Source organism: Idiotropiscis lumnitzeri, chromosome 21 (assembly GCF_059441095.1).
Source record: "Idiotropiscis lumnitzeri isolate Australia: NSW breed Sydney's pygmy pipehorse chromosome 21, RoL_Ilum_1.0, whole genome shotgun sequence".
NCBI lineage: Eukaryota > Metazoa > Chordata > Actinopteri > Syngnathiformes > Syngnathidae > Idiotropiscis > Idiotropiscis lumnitzeri.
The window spans coordinates 8738082-8754580 of record NC_142411.1 but is presented as its reverse complement, the minus strand read 5'-3'; the positions used below and the strand labels follow the sequence as shown (position 1 = coordinate 8754580).

At 41.2% G+C, this 16499-nt stretch overlaps 1 protein-coding gene across 2 annotated transcripts in view; it reads right to left on the bottom strand.

Moving 5' to 3' along the window:
• LOC148316849 (forkhead box protein N3-like) overlaps nt 1–16499 on the bottom strand; it is a 64711-nt gene that overhangs the window by 17784 nt on the left and 30428 nt on the right. For both annotated transcript variants that reach the window (XM_088286545.1, XM_088286546.1), the window contains exons 2-3: nt 13437–14036; nt 2319–2470 (exon numbers count right to left, since the gene is read on the bottom strand). In XM_088286545.1, the coding sequence (XP_088142671.1) occupies nt 2319–2470; nt 13437–14018 (734 nt within the window). In that variant the 5' untranslated portion in view covers nt 14019–14036. The remainder of the gene's footprint in view (nt 1–2318; nt 2471–13436; nt 14037–16499) is intronic.

Here is a 16499-nt window from a genome sequence, read left to right as displayed (position 1 = left end):
TTTTGGAAATAAATGACTGAAAACAAAGTATGTATCAATTAATTTAGCATCAAATCAATCATAAGGCTTTACACTTTCTGGGTGATTTGTTCCTGAGCAATTATTCATTGATCAATTTGAGCAATTTGTGTCACTTAACAGTGTAATGAAAATTCAAAGACATCTGTAACGATTTGTTGCAGCTCTCATGGCAATTGTAGAAATTCAAATGTCTTCTTCTTCCTTGCACATCATAAAGTTGAATCGAATCCCGTTTCAAAATCTCAATCTGCATTTAATGAATGTTGACATTTGACCGTTTGAACTGAAAGTGAAAAAAAAACAAGACTGCCCTCGTTTTTTTTTGTTAATAAACATTGAAAAACTGCATAAATAAAGGACTTGCATTCGCGTGAGTATCTCAGATTGAAAACATCAGTTGCCGAACATGGGCTCTCGTTATGCCTGAGCTAGATTACGCGACTCCAGCAAAACATACATTAGGTTGTTGTCATGGAAAATTCTTAATTTACAGTACGACTTCACCATAGTTTTTCCTCTCACCTCAAAATGAACCGTCCTCACTTCCTGTCTCATTTCCCACTGTGGGTCACCATGCAAATGACTCCAGCCGCCAACCCCCGACTCCAACACGTCCTTACTGCACCCTCAGCTCTCCCCCATGTTCCCAATCTGGCCTCCAATTTGTTCCACTTCCCCATACCTCATTGTTCAAAATGACACTTTTACATTTTATAGCGAACCAATTATTCTGCCTTACACAGTCCGCTAGCTCTGCAAGCCAACCTGCCCGGATCAACTCGGCAGCGGGGTGCCGGCTGGCACAGCGGCTGGATTTTATTCCGAGGGGCCGAGAAAGAGGGAACGCGGACAAAGGGGAAAAAGCCGACTAATAGTACCTCTCGTTGACATATCCACAGGGATGCGAAGAAGAGCCGGGGACTGAGAAGTTGGAGCGGCAGGAGAGGGAGTGGAGAGGTTGAGGAGGGAAAGCAAAGTGCTTGAAATAAAACAGGTGGATGTGTGTTCTCTGAGAGACTGCACTCAAGAACATGATGAAAATGAATGAAGACAAAGGAGAAATTAATTGAATGATAAAGTGGAGGACAGACAGTAAGAGGAACGGAGAGAAGGAACGACTAGAAATAAAAGGACACCCTGTGTGAGTTCTAATGTATGCCCGAGGATGTTGGATATTAAAAGAAGCGGAACAATGTGTTAGGTGCTGTTGAAGAGGCAAAAGAGGAATGGACAGAGCAAGAGGATGAATTAAGAGATCAGGGGGGGAAAAAAAAAAAAAAAAAGAAGTGTTCGAAAGCGTGCTGAAAGAAGAGGGAGGGAAACACGATTGAAGCCTAAAGGGAAGGAGATAGTGTGGCGGCGGTAAAGGGGGATGGGGGGGGGGCGACTGAATCCGCGAATGTGGAAAAAAAGTCAAGCGCTGCTTTTACCTGTGATGTGCCTGAGGATGTGGGAGATAGGAAGAGGGGCGGGAGTGTTGTTGCATGAAAACAGCGCGCAAACAGATTTACGGAAAGATGGGGCGGGATTGCTATTCAACGCCTGAGGAAGTTGGGGGGGGCGGGCAGATGAATAAAAAGGAAGGACAGAGATGAAGAAAAAAGGAGATGCTAATATTCAAGATAAGCAAAGTTGATCAGCGCCTTCATTATATTTGTGCAGCTGCCAATTTCACTTCATAAATTATATCGATTAGATTTGTTAATTGATTAGATTAGTGGTGCTCAACCAACAGTCCGCAACGGCCCGCACAGATGGGAAAAAAAAGAAAAAAAAACTTGCGGTGGACGCTAAAATTGAAAACGCACGTACGAAGCTCGCTCGTCACATTATGCCGCCAGCCAACCAATAAATACGTACATGTCAGCGTTTGGCTATGCATGTTGGAAAACTTTCCTCAAGAGCTTTTTTTTAAAAAATAATCTCATCCAACTGCCGTTTTATTTCCTATCTACAGCGATGCCTTCAAACAGCTCAGTATGAGTGTTTTTTTTCTTTTCTTTCCCCGTTAAATCCGCGTAAAAGATGTGCAAGTTCAAACTAAAGATGGCAGGCCCAACTGAAGAGAAAATTAGATTTTTGAATGGATTAAAACTCATTCATTGCCATTGACGGGTATAGAAGCCAAAAAGTACATCCATTTTACCTGGGCTGGCAGTGAGTGAATTTTTCTTCTTCTGTTTTTTTTTTAAATTAATTAATTTATTTTTTTATCGAATCTCTGCATGACTTAAAAAAAAAAATCTCACTTTAGAGTCCCCCTAATTTCAAAGACATCACTTTGATAATTGCCTTACCTGTGGTGAAATGTCTGAGTCAGAGTAGGTGGCGAAGTGGAAGGGGTGGCCAGGCCTGTTGAGTAGGGATGGTACGGTGTTTTCTTCAGCGCTTGGATCAGGTTGTGTCTATACTCAGGGTCTATTGACCAGAGAGATCCTTTTCCTATGCTCTAAAAGAAAAAATAAGGTACACATCAAACACAGCATACTGGCCTGAGCCAACGTCTCCAAAGCCCCAAAATGAATTCAATCAGCATTGATGACTTAAGAAATTAGTACAGCACATAAAAAAGAAAATATCAATGTCAATGTTGATTAATGCTGATGACGTTCATTCATTTATTTTCTATAACGCAACCTCATTACGGTCGTTGGTGAGTTTCAGCATATGACAGCTTGGGCAAGTCGCAGTCCAAAAAAACATGCCTGCTAGTTAGGGCTGAACAATTAATTAATCAACATGCCTGCCTGTAATTTGGGCAAAAGGTTTAGCATGACACACACACACACACACACACACACACTCAAAACAAGACAGAATGGTTAAAAAGAAAGGTGGAAAGTACAAATAAAAGAGAAAGTTAGTAGATCTGTTCTAAGACGTTGAAGACTCACTGGTCCTTTTTTTTTTAATCTCACGTTAAACTAATTTCTTTTGTTTTAACATTAGGACTTTGACTGGTAGGTTTACGACAGAGAAGGCACTGCAGGGGTTTATTTTTAAAAGTATTTTAACTAGAAAATAATGTGGCTTTTCAGCATAGCCCATTTTTTGAATAAGTGCTCTAGAAAAACAAGTTGAGTTGTGTGCGAATCTTCATTTTTCCAAGACAATTTTTGGACGATTCTACACTTTCTAACTTAGAGGGAACCGTTTGTGGAAGGCATGTCAACCCCAAAATTTTCTTAGCAAGAATACATTCTATGCAGGCCTACTAATCGAAGGTGCATAGAACATATCATTGCTTGGCGTTGACTTCTCCTTTAAGCATCTTGCAAAAAAAAAACAATCGTCGCCCAGACTAAACACTTTTGCGATGAACTTGAACAGAGACGTCGAACCACGCAAAATCCACAGAAAGGCAAACAGAAAATCTTATTTCCAAAACGAATGCAAGGCATGGCACCAATTCAAGATTTCCTTTGTCTTCTCCTTTTTGTTCTTTTTAAAAATTAAATAGCCAGGTCTCCCAATTCAATTATCCATATAGACAACATCAAGCACACAAACTTCCCATACACTCAAAGGTAACTTATTTGTCAGCGGCACCTCGCTCAATATTTTTCAGTCTACATTTCCTTTTTGAAGTGTTTTCTGATTAAAACATCGGGAAACTCTTGAACTGTTTTCCGCTTCAAAGACCGCAACTGTGTGTTATTTTTAGATCAAAAGCACCCCGCCTCTGTCCTAATGAATCTGTCGCTCCCAATCTGAGTGAAACCAGTCTATAGATTATAGAGAGCACGGATCTCAAACAGGTCGCCATGAAAATACTTGGGCTGTCTGGAGCTCTCTCAGCTCCCATCGCACTTTCATCTGCCTTGTCATCCGAATGTGGCAAAATCTCAGGTTTGTATACGGCAGAGACCAAGGATGGCAGCAAGAAGAGGGGGGGAGAGTACGAATAAATTTGAAATGAAATGCGCCTTGGCTTATGTTCAGCTCACTTTGTAGTGCTCTGTGATATGATATCGATACAGGCTATGGGGTGGGGAGATGTCTCTTTTTTTTCTTTTGACAAATGCTAGAAGGAATAGAGGAATTTATCAGGCATGTCGAGAGCTGTGGGTGAAAAGTAATCGGAAAAAAAATATTCCAAAACCGCGGTGTAGTGAATTTAAGTTATTTCTCTTCTCCAGTACGATGCCGGCATGTTGGTAGTTTTAACTACAGTATATTAGCAAAACATTGGTATCCAGATAAAACAACCTCATCTTTTTATGGTGAGTGCGTATGCTTCCACTGACGCCTCCTCTACATTTTAATGAGGGTTAAATCATCGTTAAATCTCATCCCCTTTTAATTCATTACATAGAGTATATTGGCCACAGGCGTTTTGTTTATAAAATTGCCGGAGCCTGGAGCCGGCATCTGTAATACACAGTAAATTTCATACAGTACATTTGATTTGGTCCAAGTCAACAGAGTAAAATATTTTAAGTAAAATATCGGCACGAAATTCTGCGTAAAAAATATTTTGACAATTTTACGCTGAATATATTACTCAGAAATTTTAATCTCTTTACTGTCACCAAATAAATCTTTTTTTTTTTTTTTTGAGAAAATGTACTCTATGAAATTTACTGAGTAGGAATATGGTAATAAAGGAAATTTATTTCGATTTTTTTTTTCATATAATAAGATGAATATTCGCTGGTGACCTGTCCTGGGTGCACCACGCCTCTAGCTCAAAGCCAGCGAAGCTCAAACTGACCTTAATGAGGATAACCAGCGTAGAAAGACAGCAGATAAATGATTAATATTTGTTGCGATTGGCGGGTGACCACTCCAGCGTGTAAATATTATGCTTAAATGATCTAGCAAGCGCGATGCAAGAATCTAATAGTTCCCCCTTGAGGGAAAAAAGAAGGGAGGAAATTATTAAGTGTATGGAGCACTATGTGATTAATTAAGACAATCAACTCAATTAGAGTTGAGGAAATAATGTGCATATGATTTGGATCAGGCCTGACTGCACGTGCGCCATAACAAGAATATGATACCTAGCAAAAGCGCTTTTCGATACCTTGAAATGATCAATTCAATTCAATTACTTTTGATATGATTGATTTAAAATGTAATTTTACATGGTTGGAAGATTAATCTTCCCCCATTGTATGAAAAACAATTATGCAACACTTCTAGCTGTTCATTAATTCATTTGACAGGTGACAAACTCCAGCTCTCTTTGAACTTTATACAAGAGCAGCGTCTGACCTTGTTAGAATGCACGGCGACTGATCATTTGAGTCCCGAACTGTGAATTTCTGCATTGTTAGTCCTCGAATGTCTGCATTATTAGTTTGCATGTCAGTGCGGCGGTAATGCAGGCCATATGCGCCATATGCGTGTTTTGCCGAGTGTGCGCGAGTGTGTTCGGCGAGTTCCCTGGGGAGTGTGATATTACCCAGCACGGTCTGCTCTTGGGAGTGCTTCTATTACTGCCAGCAACACCTCTCCTGGAGAGCATGATATTACACACACATACGCTCACTCCCACAGAGGTGACCTCCCGCTGGGCCAAATTTCCATGTGCACCTCCAGACCGCCAGCCGTTTGTACGTATATGAATATATGTGCGTGAGTGCCTACTATCAGCCCGTCTGGCAGCCCATTAAATCAATATTCACTACAGAAGCGCTGTCTGCCTCTGCCAAGCGGCCAACCAATCAAAAGGCCCGATCTCCAGACCTCTCGGTCGTGAGGCCAATCACAGGGCGCGACTCACAGGAAAGGGTGTGACACCTAGGTTATTGTGGTCACCTTGGCAACAGGCATCATCTGGAGGCGAGAGAAGGCGAAATGGAATTTTTTTGGGGGGAAAATGAATTCATGAAGTTGAGAGAAAGGCGGCATATTTCATAATCAATAATCCTGTGCTTGAGATGAGACATGAGCTTGGAGTTTTCTGTGATGTTCAAGTTTGACACACGGAGACAATGGCATGGCGGATTTTAAAAATAGGACCTGAACAAGGGTGGCTATCAGAGAACAAGACCTCAGAAAGTGTTTTTCTTTTTTCCTCGCTTCAGTCCTTTGATGGCATCTTTTTTGGAACATGTTTATTTGTGTTTTATCTGTGTCATGAAAAAAATCACTTTGCTTTATAGTCTTTGCGGCTGAAGAACATGGATTACACAACAAATAATCCGGAACTCAAAATGAACTCCTACTGCAGAAAACTGCATTAGACTTATTACACTTTGCAAAACAACCTCTCAATTCAAATCATTTAATTATATCGATCTACATTAATAGGGCAAACCGAGGGATTTTTAAAAGGTTCTCCCGTCTTATGTGACAAAATACGAAGAAAACAGCTGTTGCCGTGGTTAAGAAAACAAACATACCGAAAGCGGTCTGGATCACTTCATTGTGTGCAAAAAAAAAAAAAAAAAAAGGCAAAGAAAGTGGATTCAAGGGCGGTTAGAGGGAGAGATGGTTGTATGTTGCCAACATCTGTTTCCTGTGTTATATAAGCTCTAGGGGCCGGTCTCCCTTGGAATAAAAAGTCCTGCTGCCACTGATCTGGCCAGTAACTATTTACTTCTGTTACTGCAATACTTAGAAAAGAATTTGATTTTCACATATACTTGTATTTTAGCCATTATTTATAGGAACGGTAATCTAGTATGGATAGCCGGAAAGGAAAGCAAACTGCGTACTAGGGTGTCCAAGTTTCCATTCATAGGAATATAAAATATTGGATACTAGGGTAATTATGTCTGCCAAATATGCAAAACTGCGACTTCTGAGTAAATTAAGTACAACTAGATGAATACAACAAGCGCAATGTGATTCAGCAAACCATAGAAGGAATGCATTTTGTGTCTTAAGGCACAAAACCAGCAAGCAAATCTGTGCCAGAGTCGCTCAGGCAAAATGAGAGGTTGCGAGTGGGCAGAAATTTTCTGCTTACGTTAACATTTTTGAAATCCAAGACACAAAAATGACCACAACATATCGTCTGTTGCGCAATACAATTCGGGAGCTTCTGAATGATCTAAATGCTGACATGAAGAGAGTCACAAGAAGGAGTCATGCCAGAGCACCTTGGCTAAGACAAAACTCCTTTGAATTGTGCATTTTCTTGTGTTTGGATCAGCTCAGCACACTGGGACAATTAATTGACTCGCCTGTTCCAGAGCAATTTTCCGTCTATGCTTTCCCAACTTTTAAACACAAAGTTACACAGGATAGGCATATCACACAATCTAGCAATCAATTTATTTGCTGTTTGTTGCATGACTTCAAATTTCATTTTGCACTTGCAGTGTTCCCCCCAAATGTTTGTTGCGTGGCATCTATAAAGTGTTTGGCATCTACAAAATCCAAACATCAACCATCCTTAAAACACCCGGCTGCTCTCTCTGCATGCTTGGCAGGCCTTCGTTTAGCTATGTCGACCGGTATTTTTCACCAGCAAAAAGACTCATCAATTTAAGTATTATGACTGCATTTTGTTGAACATTCACGGTGTAAAAAAAAAAAAAAGAAAAAAAAGATGGCTGGTTTTAAGCCTGATTAACCCACTGCAATGCGGGGATCTATCCTTACTTACAGTATACATCCTGAACAGATTATCCATATTACATACTTTTGAACTTTGCATACGCGTCGATATATTTCCATTAACATATTGAGTACATAAAAGCAAGCTTTAAGGACGGCACACAAACGTGGTGCACACTGTAAAGCATAATCTGCAGGTTCTTTAAAGGCAACACGAACACACGGCTTCTCAAGCAAAGGAAATACAAGACAGTAAAGGTCATCACGGAAGTTTGACATCGAATAGACAACATGATAAGGAATTCCTCTTTTTGGGGTTTGGGGGGGTGCGCTCATGTCTCACCGGAGTGATCTGTACTGTGCTCAAGGATGCTTTACTATCGTAATCACGAGCGATTGTTTGTGCGGACATCATGTCAAAAAATGCACACATGCATTTTGCGGATGAAACGCACTTGCCGTTTCTTTCTTTTCAGAACAATAAGTTCGTAAGAGTCTGTTTCCAGTATTGCATCTGTCAAACAGGAAATAGATCAATTTAGCATGTCACAATGTGATTTATGAAACCTGAGACAAACGGTGATGGCTGACATTCGTCTTTAAAAGGCGCTCCTGAAAGGCGCGTGCCAACCTTGCACGGCTGTACGTAACAATGACGCTGGCAAAATGAGAGGCGACATCGTTTCTGTTTTCGTATACGCCAGAAACAAATACTAGAGCAAGGTGGTTTTGTTGCTCATGAATGATCTAAAGAAGTGGTGGACAAACTTTTTGATTGGCGGGCCACAATGGGTTCTAAAATTTGACAGAGGGGCCGGACCAGGAGCAGATGGATGGAGTGTTTTGGTAACCTCACCTCATTGGACAAAATAAAATCCATTTAATTTTAAATGAAAGTGAACAAAAGCATTACAGCAAAATATGTATGTGACACACCACAATATTTAGAAAATAAAACATAAACAAGGTTTATCCATTTAATTTTTTTCAAGATTGGCGGGCCGGATTAAAACGTTTAACGGGCCGCATGTGGCCCCCGGGCCGTATTTTGCCCATGTCTGATCTAAAGGCTGACTTAGCTCACAAGAAGGAGTCATGCCTGGTCACCAATGACACTTGGCCATTTCAGTACATTGTTGTAATTTGTACATCAAATTGCAAAGCACAGCTTAAATATAACAACTTTTTTTTTTGTGGTTGCCATTGGGGAGGGATTGATTTATTTTCTGTAACTCGATGATAGTTTTACTCTTCCAATTTTATCCCTTTAAACTTAATCACAAATTGTCTATGTTGAAAACCATCAGAGCTACCTGAAGTTCAAAATCCTCTTCGATATATGGCAAAGTCCACCACACATTTACAACTTTTGTCATCAGTGCACATAATCAGTTAGTGTGAATGACACACAATTTAGCATTTTTGACGTTTTTATTTTAATCTAATTTAGCACCAGCTATGTGGGTTATATTAATTCATATCAGGGCCTAAGACAAAAGCCTTAATTTATTTCACAATGAGCAATATGAATATCTCAGTCAAACAGAGGTGAGACTTTGTCTAATACATCAATCGCCAACGCAGTTACATAAAACGAACCTGCAATTCATTTCACTGAGCCATTCATTTGTGGCTTTAACTCTTCCTTGGCTTTTCTCACTGACACCTTTTCTACACCCGTCAATGCCCTTAGGAGAGAGTGGTTTGTCGACAAGAAAGTTCTCACGCTCATGCACACACACACACAAGAAAAAAGAAAGAATATTATCTCCAGTTAAGCAGCATTAACTGATTTTATTGGTTATATTATTCGACAAATTGCAGCATTTACACACCCCAGAGAACAAATATTGTCCCTTTTAAGCAGTATATAATATTATAAATAGTCATACTGTATGCCAATTATTTATTTATTTATTTTTATTCCCAAGGCTCCGCCTGTGTTTATCATCACACTTTATTTCGCAGCTGCCGGCTGGCAAGTGGAAGGAAGGAAAATAATAACACATACATCATGCAGATGAAACATGCTTAATGCACTTCATGCTACAATTTGAAAACAACAGAAATGGTGGCGGGTGCTCCACTGTGCGCTTGTCTCCTATAAAGTTATTAGTTAGTGCCTCTAAAAAAACGGTGCACTCTATTTACCCTAAACCTTAAGTGTTGCCTCAGGGTGTCTTCAGATAGAAAACGGTATTTATTTCAGTTAGCAGAGGAGCCCAAGGAGAGCATAACATGGATGATTTAGTCCGGCATAACAAGCGAACGCATTTATTACATGCACAAAGGAGCTTATGTTTTGGAATTTGGATGGAGGGGACAGCAAGCCAGGGACAATTTCATTTTGGTGAAGCGGAGACCACTTAGCGAAAGCCATATAAATGTTGTAAGGGTTCTTTTCTACTTTGATTCATTTTTCTTTCCAGTCGGCACCCGGATGATTAGAACTTTCTAAACTGAAAAAATACCAATTTCCAAGGTTTATTTGTGAATTTGAGAAACAAGCCAGTTCAGTTAAATAAATAAACATACAGCTCCGCCATAGCCGCAAAAGTCATAGACATATACATAGAGAATTCAATTGTTAACAAAGTTGGATTGTGTGTAATTGAGTTTTGATTAATGGAAAAAACGAGCCATTGAACATAATTTTAGTTGATTTTAATTTGAACATCATTTATTGCAAGGTACAGTTCTAAGACATCCACTGGAGTTGAACTGTTTTTTTCCTTTCCTTATAGGGGAAGTCAACCCAAAATGTTCTTTAGAAGAAAATGTTCGATGCAGGCCCACCAATCAAAATGCGGTATTCTGATTAATAGTGCGTTTGTGGAATATGAGTTAAGAAATAAAATCCACCCGTTTTCAGCCAGCTCAAGTGGCGGCCTTTTTGTCACTTCTGTTGACTGAAAATGACATCGTGCTCAGGTCTCAGCGAACGACCAATCATGGCTCAGCTCCAGAAAACAGGTGAGCCGTGATTGGTCAGTAGCTGAGGCCTGCGTAACTGTGATGTCATTCAGAGTCGACAGAAGTGACAAAATGGCCGCCCCCCCTAAGATGACTAAAATGGGCGGAGTTTGCTGATTAACTCATATTCCACAAACACAATAAATTCATTTATACCAACAGTGAAAATTTTTCAGGGTAAATTGCGATCAGTTTGAAAGCATATTAAAATGTCCACGTAAACGTAACCATCGTCACTCTTGCATGATGAAAACCGTCCACGCTTTCATTCAAGGCCTGCATTGTAACACTATTGCTGTTACAATCCGGATGCACTGATCCAGAAGTCTGAGGACAACGCTTGCCATTAGGGCATGTTATTGTGCAAAGTGAGGAATCCTGTTTGTAAACAAAGCCATGGCAACCTTGGGCCTCTCTTCTCGTTCTCACACAAGCTTGCCCTTCCACACACAACGCTGACACACACGCACACACACAAAAATGAGCACGTGGAGCAGCAGGCTTATTCTAAACGAGTCCCCATCTTGTCATCTGCCTGGATATGACCCAGAAATACAGTCACCGGAACAAATAGGGCACTGTCATATTAATCTCCACCTCTACAAATTGATGGAAACATGATTTGGTGTGTCCGCGGTAAGCTATCTTCCTGCCGCTCTTAAAAACTTTCCCCAAAATCAAATTCCTACTCTGTCACAAGCCGTAATCATGACATAATGCAGCATTAAGGGAAATATTTGATCCCGCGCAGTCATGTTTAAAAAAAAAAAAGGCATAAACATGTAATTGGAAAAGAATACAGGAGGAAAAAAAAAAGCGCTGATATTCTGAGTGAAAAGCATTGAGTGGCAGAGTCAGACGGAAATTACAGAGATTCTGTAATTGCAGCTTCAAATAAAGCACAGTACTTGGCAGGTAGAGTAGCAGTCTGCAGAGATGTGCCCTCATTTCTACACAGACACAGCGCTCGAGCACGTGCGGGAGTCCTTTTATGCATGCATGCCTGCTCCTGAGTTTGCATTTTGCCTGCGCGCCTGTTTATTTGTGTGTCTGACATGCCATGTGTGTGTGATTTAAAAGTGTGTGCGTGCGTGAGAGAGAGGGGGGGGATAGGTTTGAAGGGTTAATTAGTGTGCTGTCTTGAACAGTGTGCAGTGACAGGAAGACAAGGCGGGGTGTCCTTGCCAAATTCTCCTCTACACATGGTGCGCCACATGCATTCTTACAGTATCCGTGCACACATGGACGCCCAAAGAACAGTGGATGAGGACATCCACTCAGCACCTCTGTACCCATTTGTAGCCCCCACACACACGTACGCACATATTTTCACACGCGCGCCTGAATCGGCAAAGCCAAATCGGTTTTCCCCGTTGCTACAGCAAAAGTATCCTTTTATGTCAACTGCAAGCTTGTTACTATGGAGATATGTATACAAGAGAAACTCTGTGCCCTTGTAGTCAAGGGCCAGATGACAGCATAGCGTGAGGGAGTGTACATGAAGACACACGTGCGTGCTTCTTCATCCTTCATTCAATTTGCGCTTTAATATACACACACGGCGTACTCAAAATAGGACGCCAGGTTCATTCAGTGGTCAAGGAAAGATGCCACTGTATCATCTCAAACAGATAAACATGTAAAACAAGCATTGATCCTCGTCGTTTGTCCCCCACCCTCATCGCCCTTCAAGCCTGATGAGATCTTAAGACTGCCGGCGTCTGTGTTATTAAATCCTCCAGTATTAATTTAGCACTAATTGAGTAAGGGATTCATTCCCCGTCTACCCTGAGTCTTTAACGGAGTAAAATCCGGACGGGAAAGCCTGTATAAAAGACTATATCGAGACTTAAATCAAAAGCGAAACGCTGTTCCCACTGGGGGAACGTTAGAGTGAAAGAGAACTAAGAAAGCGAGATAGAGATCATCAACTATTGATAGGGTCGGATCTGCTACAGCTGTAGACAAAATACGGAATATGTTGAATTTCAAGTTGGATATCCTTGCAAACCACTGATAACGGTCTCTCTGTGATATAAGTTACGATCGCATGCGATGGAGTGAATAATGGGCAAAATTGTATATTAAACATAAGAATTATTTAAATCCCAAGTATTCTGAATGTGGCTGTCAGACTAGTTCCAGACCAGTTTGTAAAATAAAATTACAATATCTATTTATCTGAGTATAATATATATATATATATATATATATATATATATATTTATTATTATTATTATTTAATTTTTTTTTTTTTTTTTTTTTTTTCATAATTTCTCAGGGCTCAGCAAATGACCAACCACGGGTCAATTTAAGAAAAGAGGTGAACCGTATACACATTATTGAAAATAATATTTTTGGGTAGACTTCCCCTTTAAGACGCTCTATTTTTGTGGCCTAAATCTGTGCGGAGTTGTTGGTAGTTTCCATTCATCTTCTACACCAATGGTCCCCAACCTTTTTCCCGCCACAGAGCGGTTCATACAACTCTATAACGTTTGCAGCGGCATAGAGGAGCGGCTTCATACGTTAATCATTAGCGTAATGCGACAAAGACAATTTTGATTTTTTCATCTGTGCGGTCCAAAGGTAGCCCGCGGACCCGTGGTTGGCAACCATTGGGGTTATCATCATTCGGTTTGTAAAATATTTGAATAACCTTGTTTTACTTGTGATGCAGGTCAAAAGTAAAGGCGATGCCACAAATTTAGACTGGCGTCTCTTTCCATTGTACATTTAGCTCGAAACTATCTTGAGGGGCGATTTAAGCGTTAGTGTGATAAAATTAGTACAATAGATTTTTTAAAATTATAATGGATATTATTATATTTACACACATTTATAAGAAAAAAAATGTTTATGGCACTGAACAAAAAAAATCGGTAAAAATATATTCAATTCATTCAACAGATCAAGAAAAAAAAACATACCTGACTACGGTCTTTATCCACCTTCTTGAAGCATTTGTTTAGTGACAGATTGTGGCGCACTGAGTTCTTCCATCCTGTGGGGGCGCTTGCAAAGTAAGGGAAATGCTCAAGGATCCAGCCGTAGATATCTTTCACCGGCAGTCGCTTGTTCGGCGCATCCTCGATAGCCATAAAGATCAAGCAGCTGAAGGAATACGGTGGTTTCCTGTTGGCCCCCGCTGCCAAGTCGTACGCCGAGTGTGCATCGCCCAACAGGGGGTCGTCCGGGCACGGCGACGTGGAAGAAGGCGAGCGGGTGTGCTGACCGTCGGGGTCCAGCAGAGGGGAAACGCTACGCAACCCCGAGTGGCTGAAGCTGTTGAGGAGATCGGTGCTCTCGTGCAGCCAGGAAAGACTGGTAAGCTCCTCGTCTTCGGCTTTGGAGAAGGAGGCTGACAAGGACAGGGAGAGGTCCGCCGCCTCCGCCTCAGATGCTGCCGTCGCGGCGTCCCCTTGTCGGTACGGCGGGCTCATGCCTTGCGAAGCACTGGCTCCACTGCTGGGGCTCTGGGCCTTTTTACTGGGGGGCATGGTGGGTCCCATCCAGCCCAGGGCTCACTCCTGCAAACAAACAAATAGGATAAAAATGAGGATAAGGGTAGAGTTGAGCGAGAAGGCGCGAGTTAGAGAAAAAGGACCACTTAATCGAGGGGGCAAAAAAAAAAAAAAAAAATCAAGGTCAGCTTGTGTTATTCATTTGTCTTCCTCATTTTCTTAAAGGCCAAAGGAGAGAGACAAACCACACTCTTTTGACCACATTTCCAATTAGAGTGTGAAAAGACATGAAAAGGGAAGTGTTAGAGGCTTTTTATCCATTTCTCACTGGGATGGCAAATTTAGTGCTTCGCTGGTTGGGGGAAATCCGACATGTTCAACTGTCAGCCAATTACGAGCGTACCATGCAAGTATTGACATTACACAAGGTTGCTGTCACAATCTAAATATTTTGTTAAAAGGTCTCATAATGACTGGATTACACGTTTCATGCCAATTCTGTAATACAGCCTTTCGAGATGGTGTCACGATGTAGTTAGGAGATATTCTGAACATACTCTAACCAGATTGGAGCGGCTTGTGCCGCTTCTGAATGACTTAACGGTATTTACAAACGCAAGCACGTGCCAAATAAACCGTCTCAGTGTTATGTTTCAAAAAGTTGGCTTATCTCATCCATCCAGCCCTTTTGAAATGGAAAATTATTTTATTTACTTTGCGTCCTTGTCAGTGGTCACCAACCTTTTAAAAACTGAGAATTACTTCTACGGTATGAAATAACAAATTTCCTTTAATCACATATTATTATCAAGGATGTTCATCTTGAGTGAACAATAATAACTGTAATAGTCCCAATGAGTTTTCTTTCTTTTGATATTTTCCTAGACTTTGCACAGGAAGAAATGGGCGTAAAGGGGCGTTTGCGCCGTTGTGGGGTGGGACACAACTCCCCTCATTCTCATTAAAATCAGAGCAGCGGAAGTGGACTCATGCTTCACATTGCGGATGCAGGAATTGACTTGCTGAGGCCCGAGAGTTGCGATGATGTCGTCGGCCGTGCATGTGAGGTAGGCAATTGGAGACCACGTTGCACCCACGATCGTGGGTGATCCCTCAAAATAGTTCGGTCAGGGGATGCTATTAAAATATTTTTAATATGATAATGACAACAATTTGTTCAATGATTTGATTTCTACATTTATTGAAATATATGAAATACAATGACATCCACCACACACGTACCTGCGCCACAAGTTAGACCTACTTTTAGGTAGTCTAAACTTCAGTCTACGTTTTCTCACCAAATTGTCAAGTGCACCCGTGGCACCAAGCAACATGCAGCACAGTCCCACCAAATTCAATAACACATTAAAGTAGACTAGCTTGCGCAAAAATGAAGATGCGCCCATTATTAAACTGAGCACAGTCCATTTTCTGTGACCAAAGTGCGTCGAGGGCGGAGCAACTCCGTCCACCGGAACGCCCAGTGAGGCTCAACGCCCTCACAAAAACGTCAAACTCGGCTTCCCCGGCACAAAAATGAAGTTGCGCCCGTTTTCATGCAGAGCGCGCACGTTATATTCCTTTAATTCAGATTTAGTTGAAATCAGTGAATGCACAATTAAATTACATTTTCACCCATGCTATCAGTGACCTTCCTTTCAACATATTGTCGTCTTTTAGAAAAAAAAAAAAACGTTTAGAAATCTGAACACATAATGTGTTTGCCCCTAGAGGAGGTTCCACGGTATTGGATCAAGGGATTATGAGTAACCACTGGAACTGTCCCTGCTTACTACTACGTAGTATTACAATTAAGACTGAATTCATTTCCATGTATTATAGTTAATGTGACCTCTGCATTTACCACTCAAAAGTGCACATCGCTGGCATCCATTATTAGTGACATTCCAGTGCCTTGCTCAAAGGATCCTCTATTGTGAATTTGAGAGGATACAGAGCCACAGCAAATGAGCGTCATAATTTAAAATCGACAAACCTATAAAGCCGCGCAACGCAAATTTTAATATACTCCGGTCACTATTTGAATATGTCAGCTCTAACAAAAAAAAAAAAAAAGTATGAGCGCAATCTCAATTCACATCTAGCCAGGCTAAAAAAAAAATATGGCATGCTCGTAAAACCAGTAATGGATACAAATTCTGTAGGTTGCACGCAAACGCAGACACGCATGCAAATGAAAGGCGCATACACACACATCAGAGAGCGGCACCATTAGGACACAAGGATTAAGTCCAGATATGTTCTGGCTGGCCCCTGTGTGGTGCGATCGCTCTCTAATCCAAGGTGATCATCTGCCGATCTGTCCCCTCACTCTGCCTGATTGACGGGCAGCTGTCACCCATGGCAACCGACTGTGCCATGACAACCGTCAGCTTCGCCGCAGCTCCAGCCGCCATGTCACCATAGCAACAAAAGGGAAACAACACAGCGCCGCTCTCGTTATCGCCGCTTCTCTCGTCTCTGTCTGCTCTTTCCTACCTATCTCCACGTCTCCCGCTTTCAATT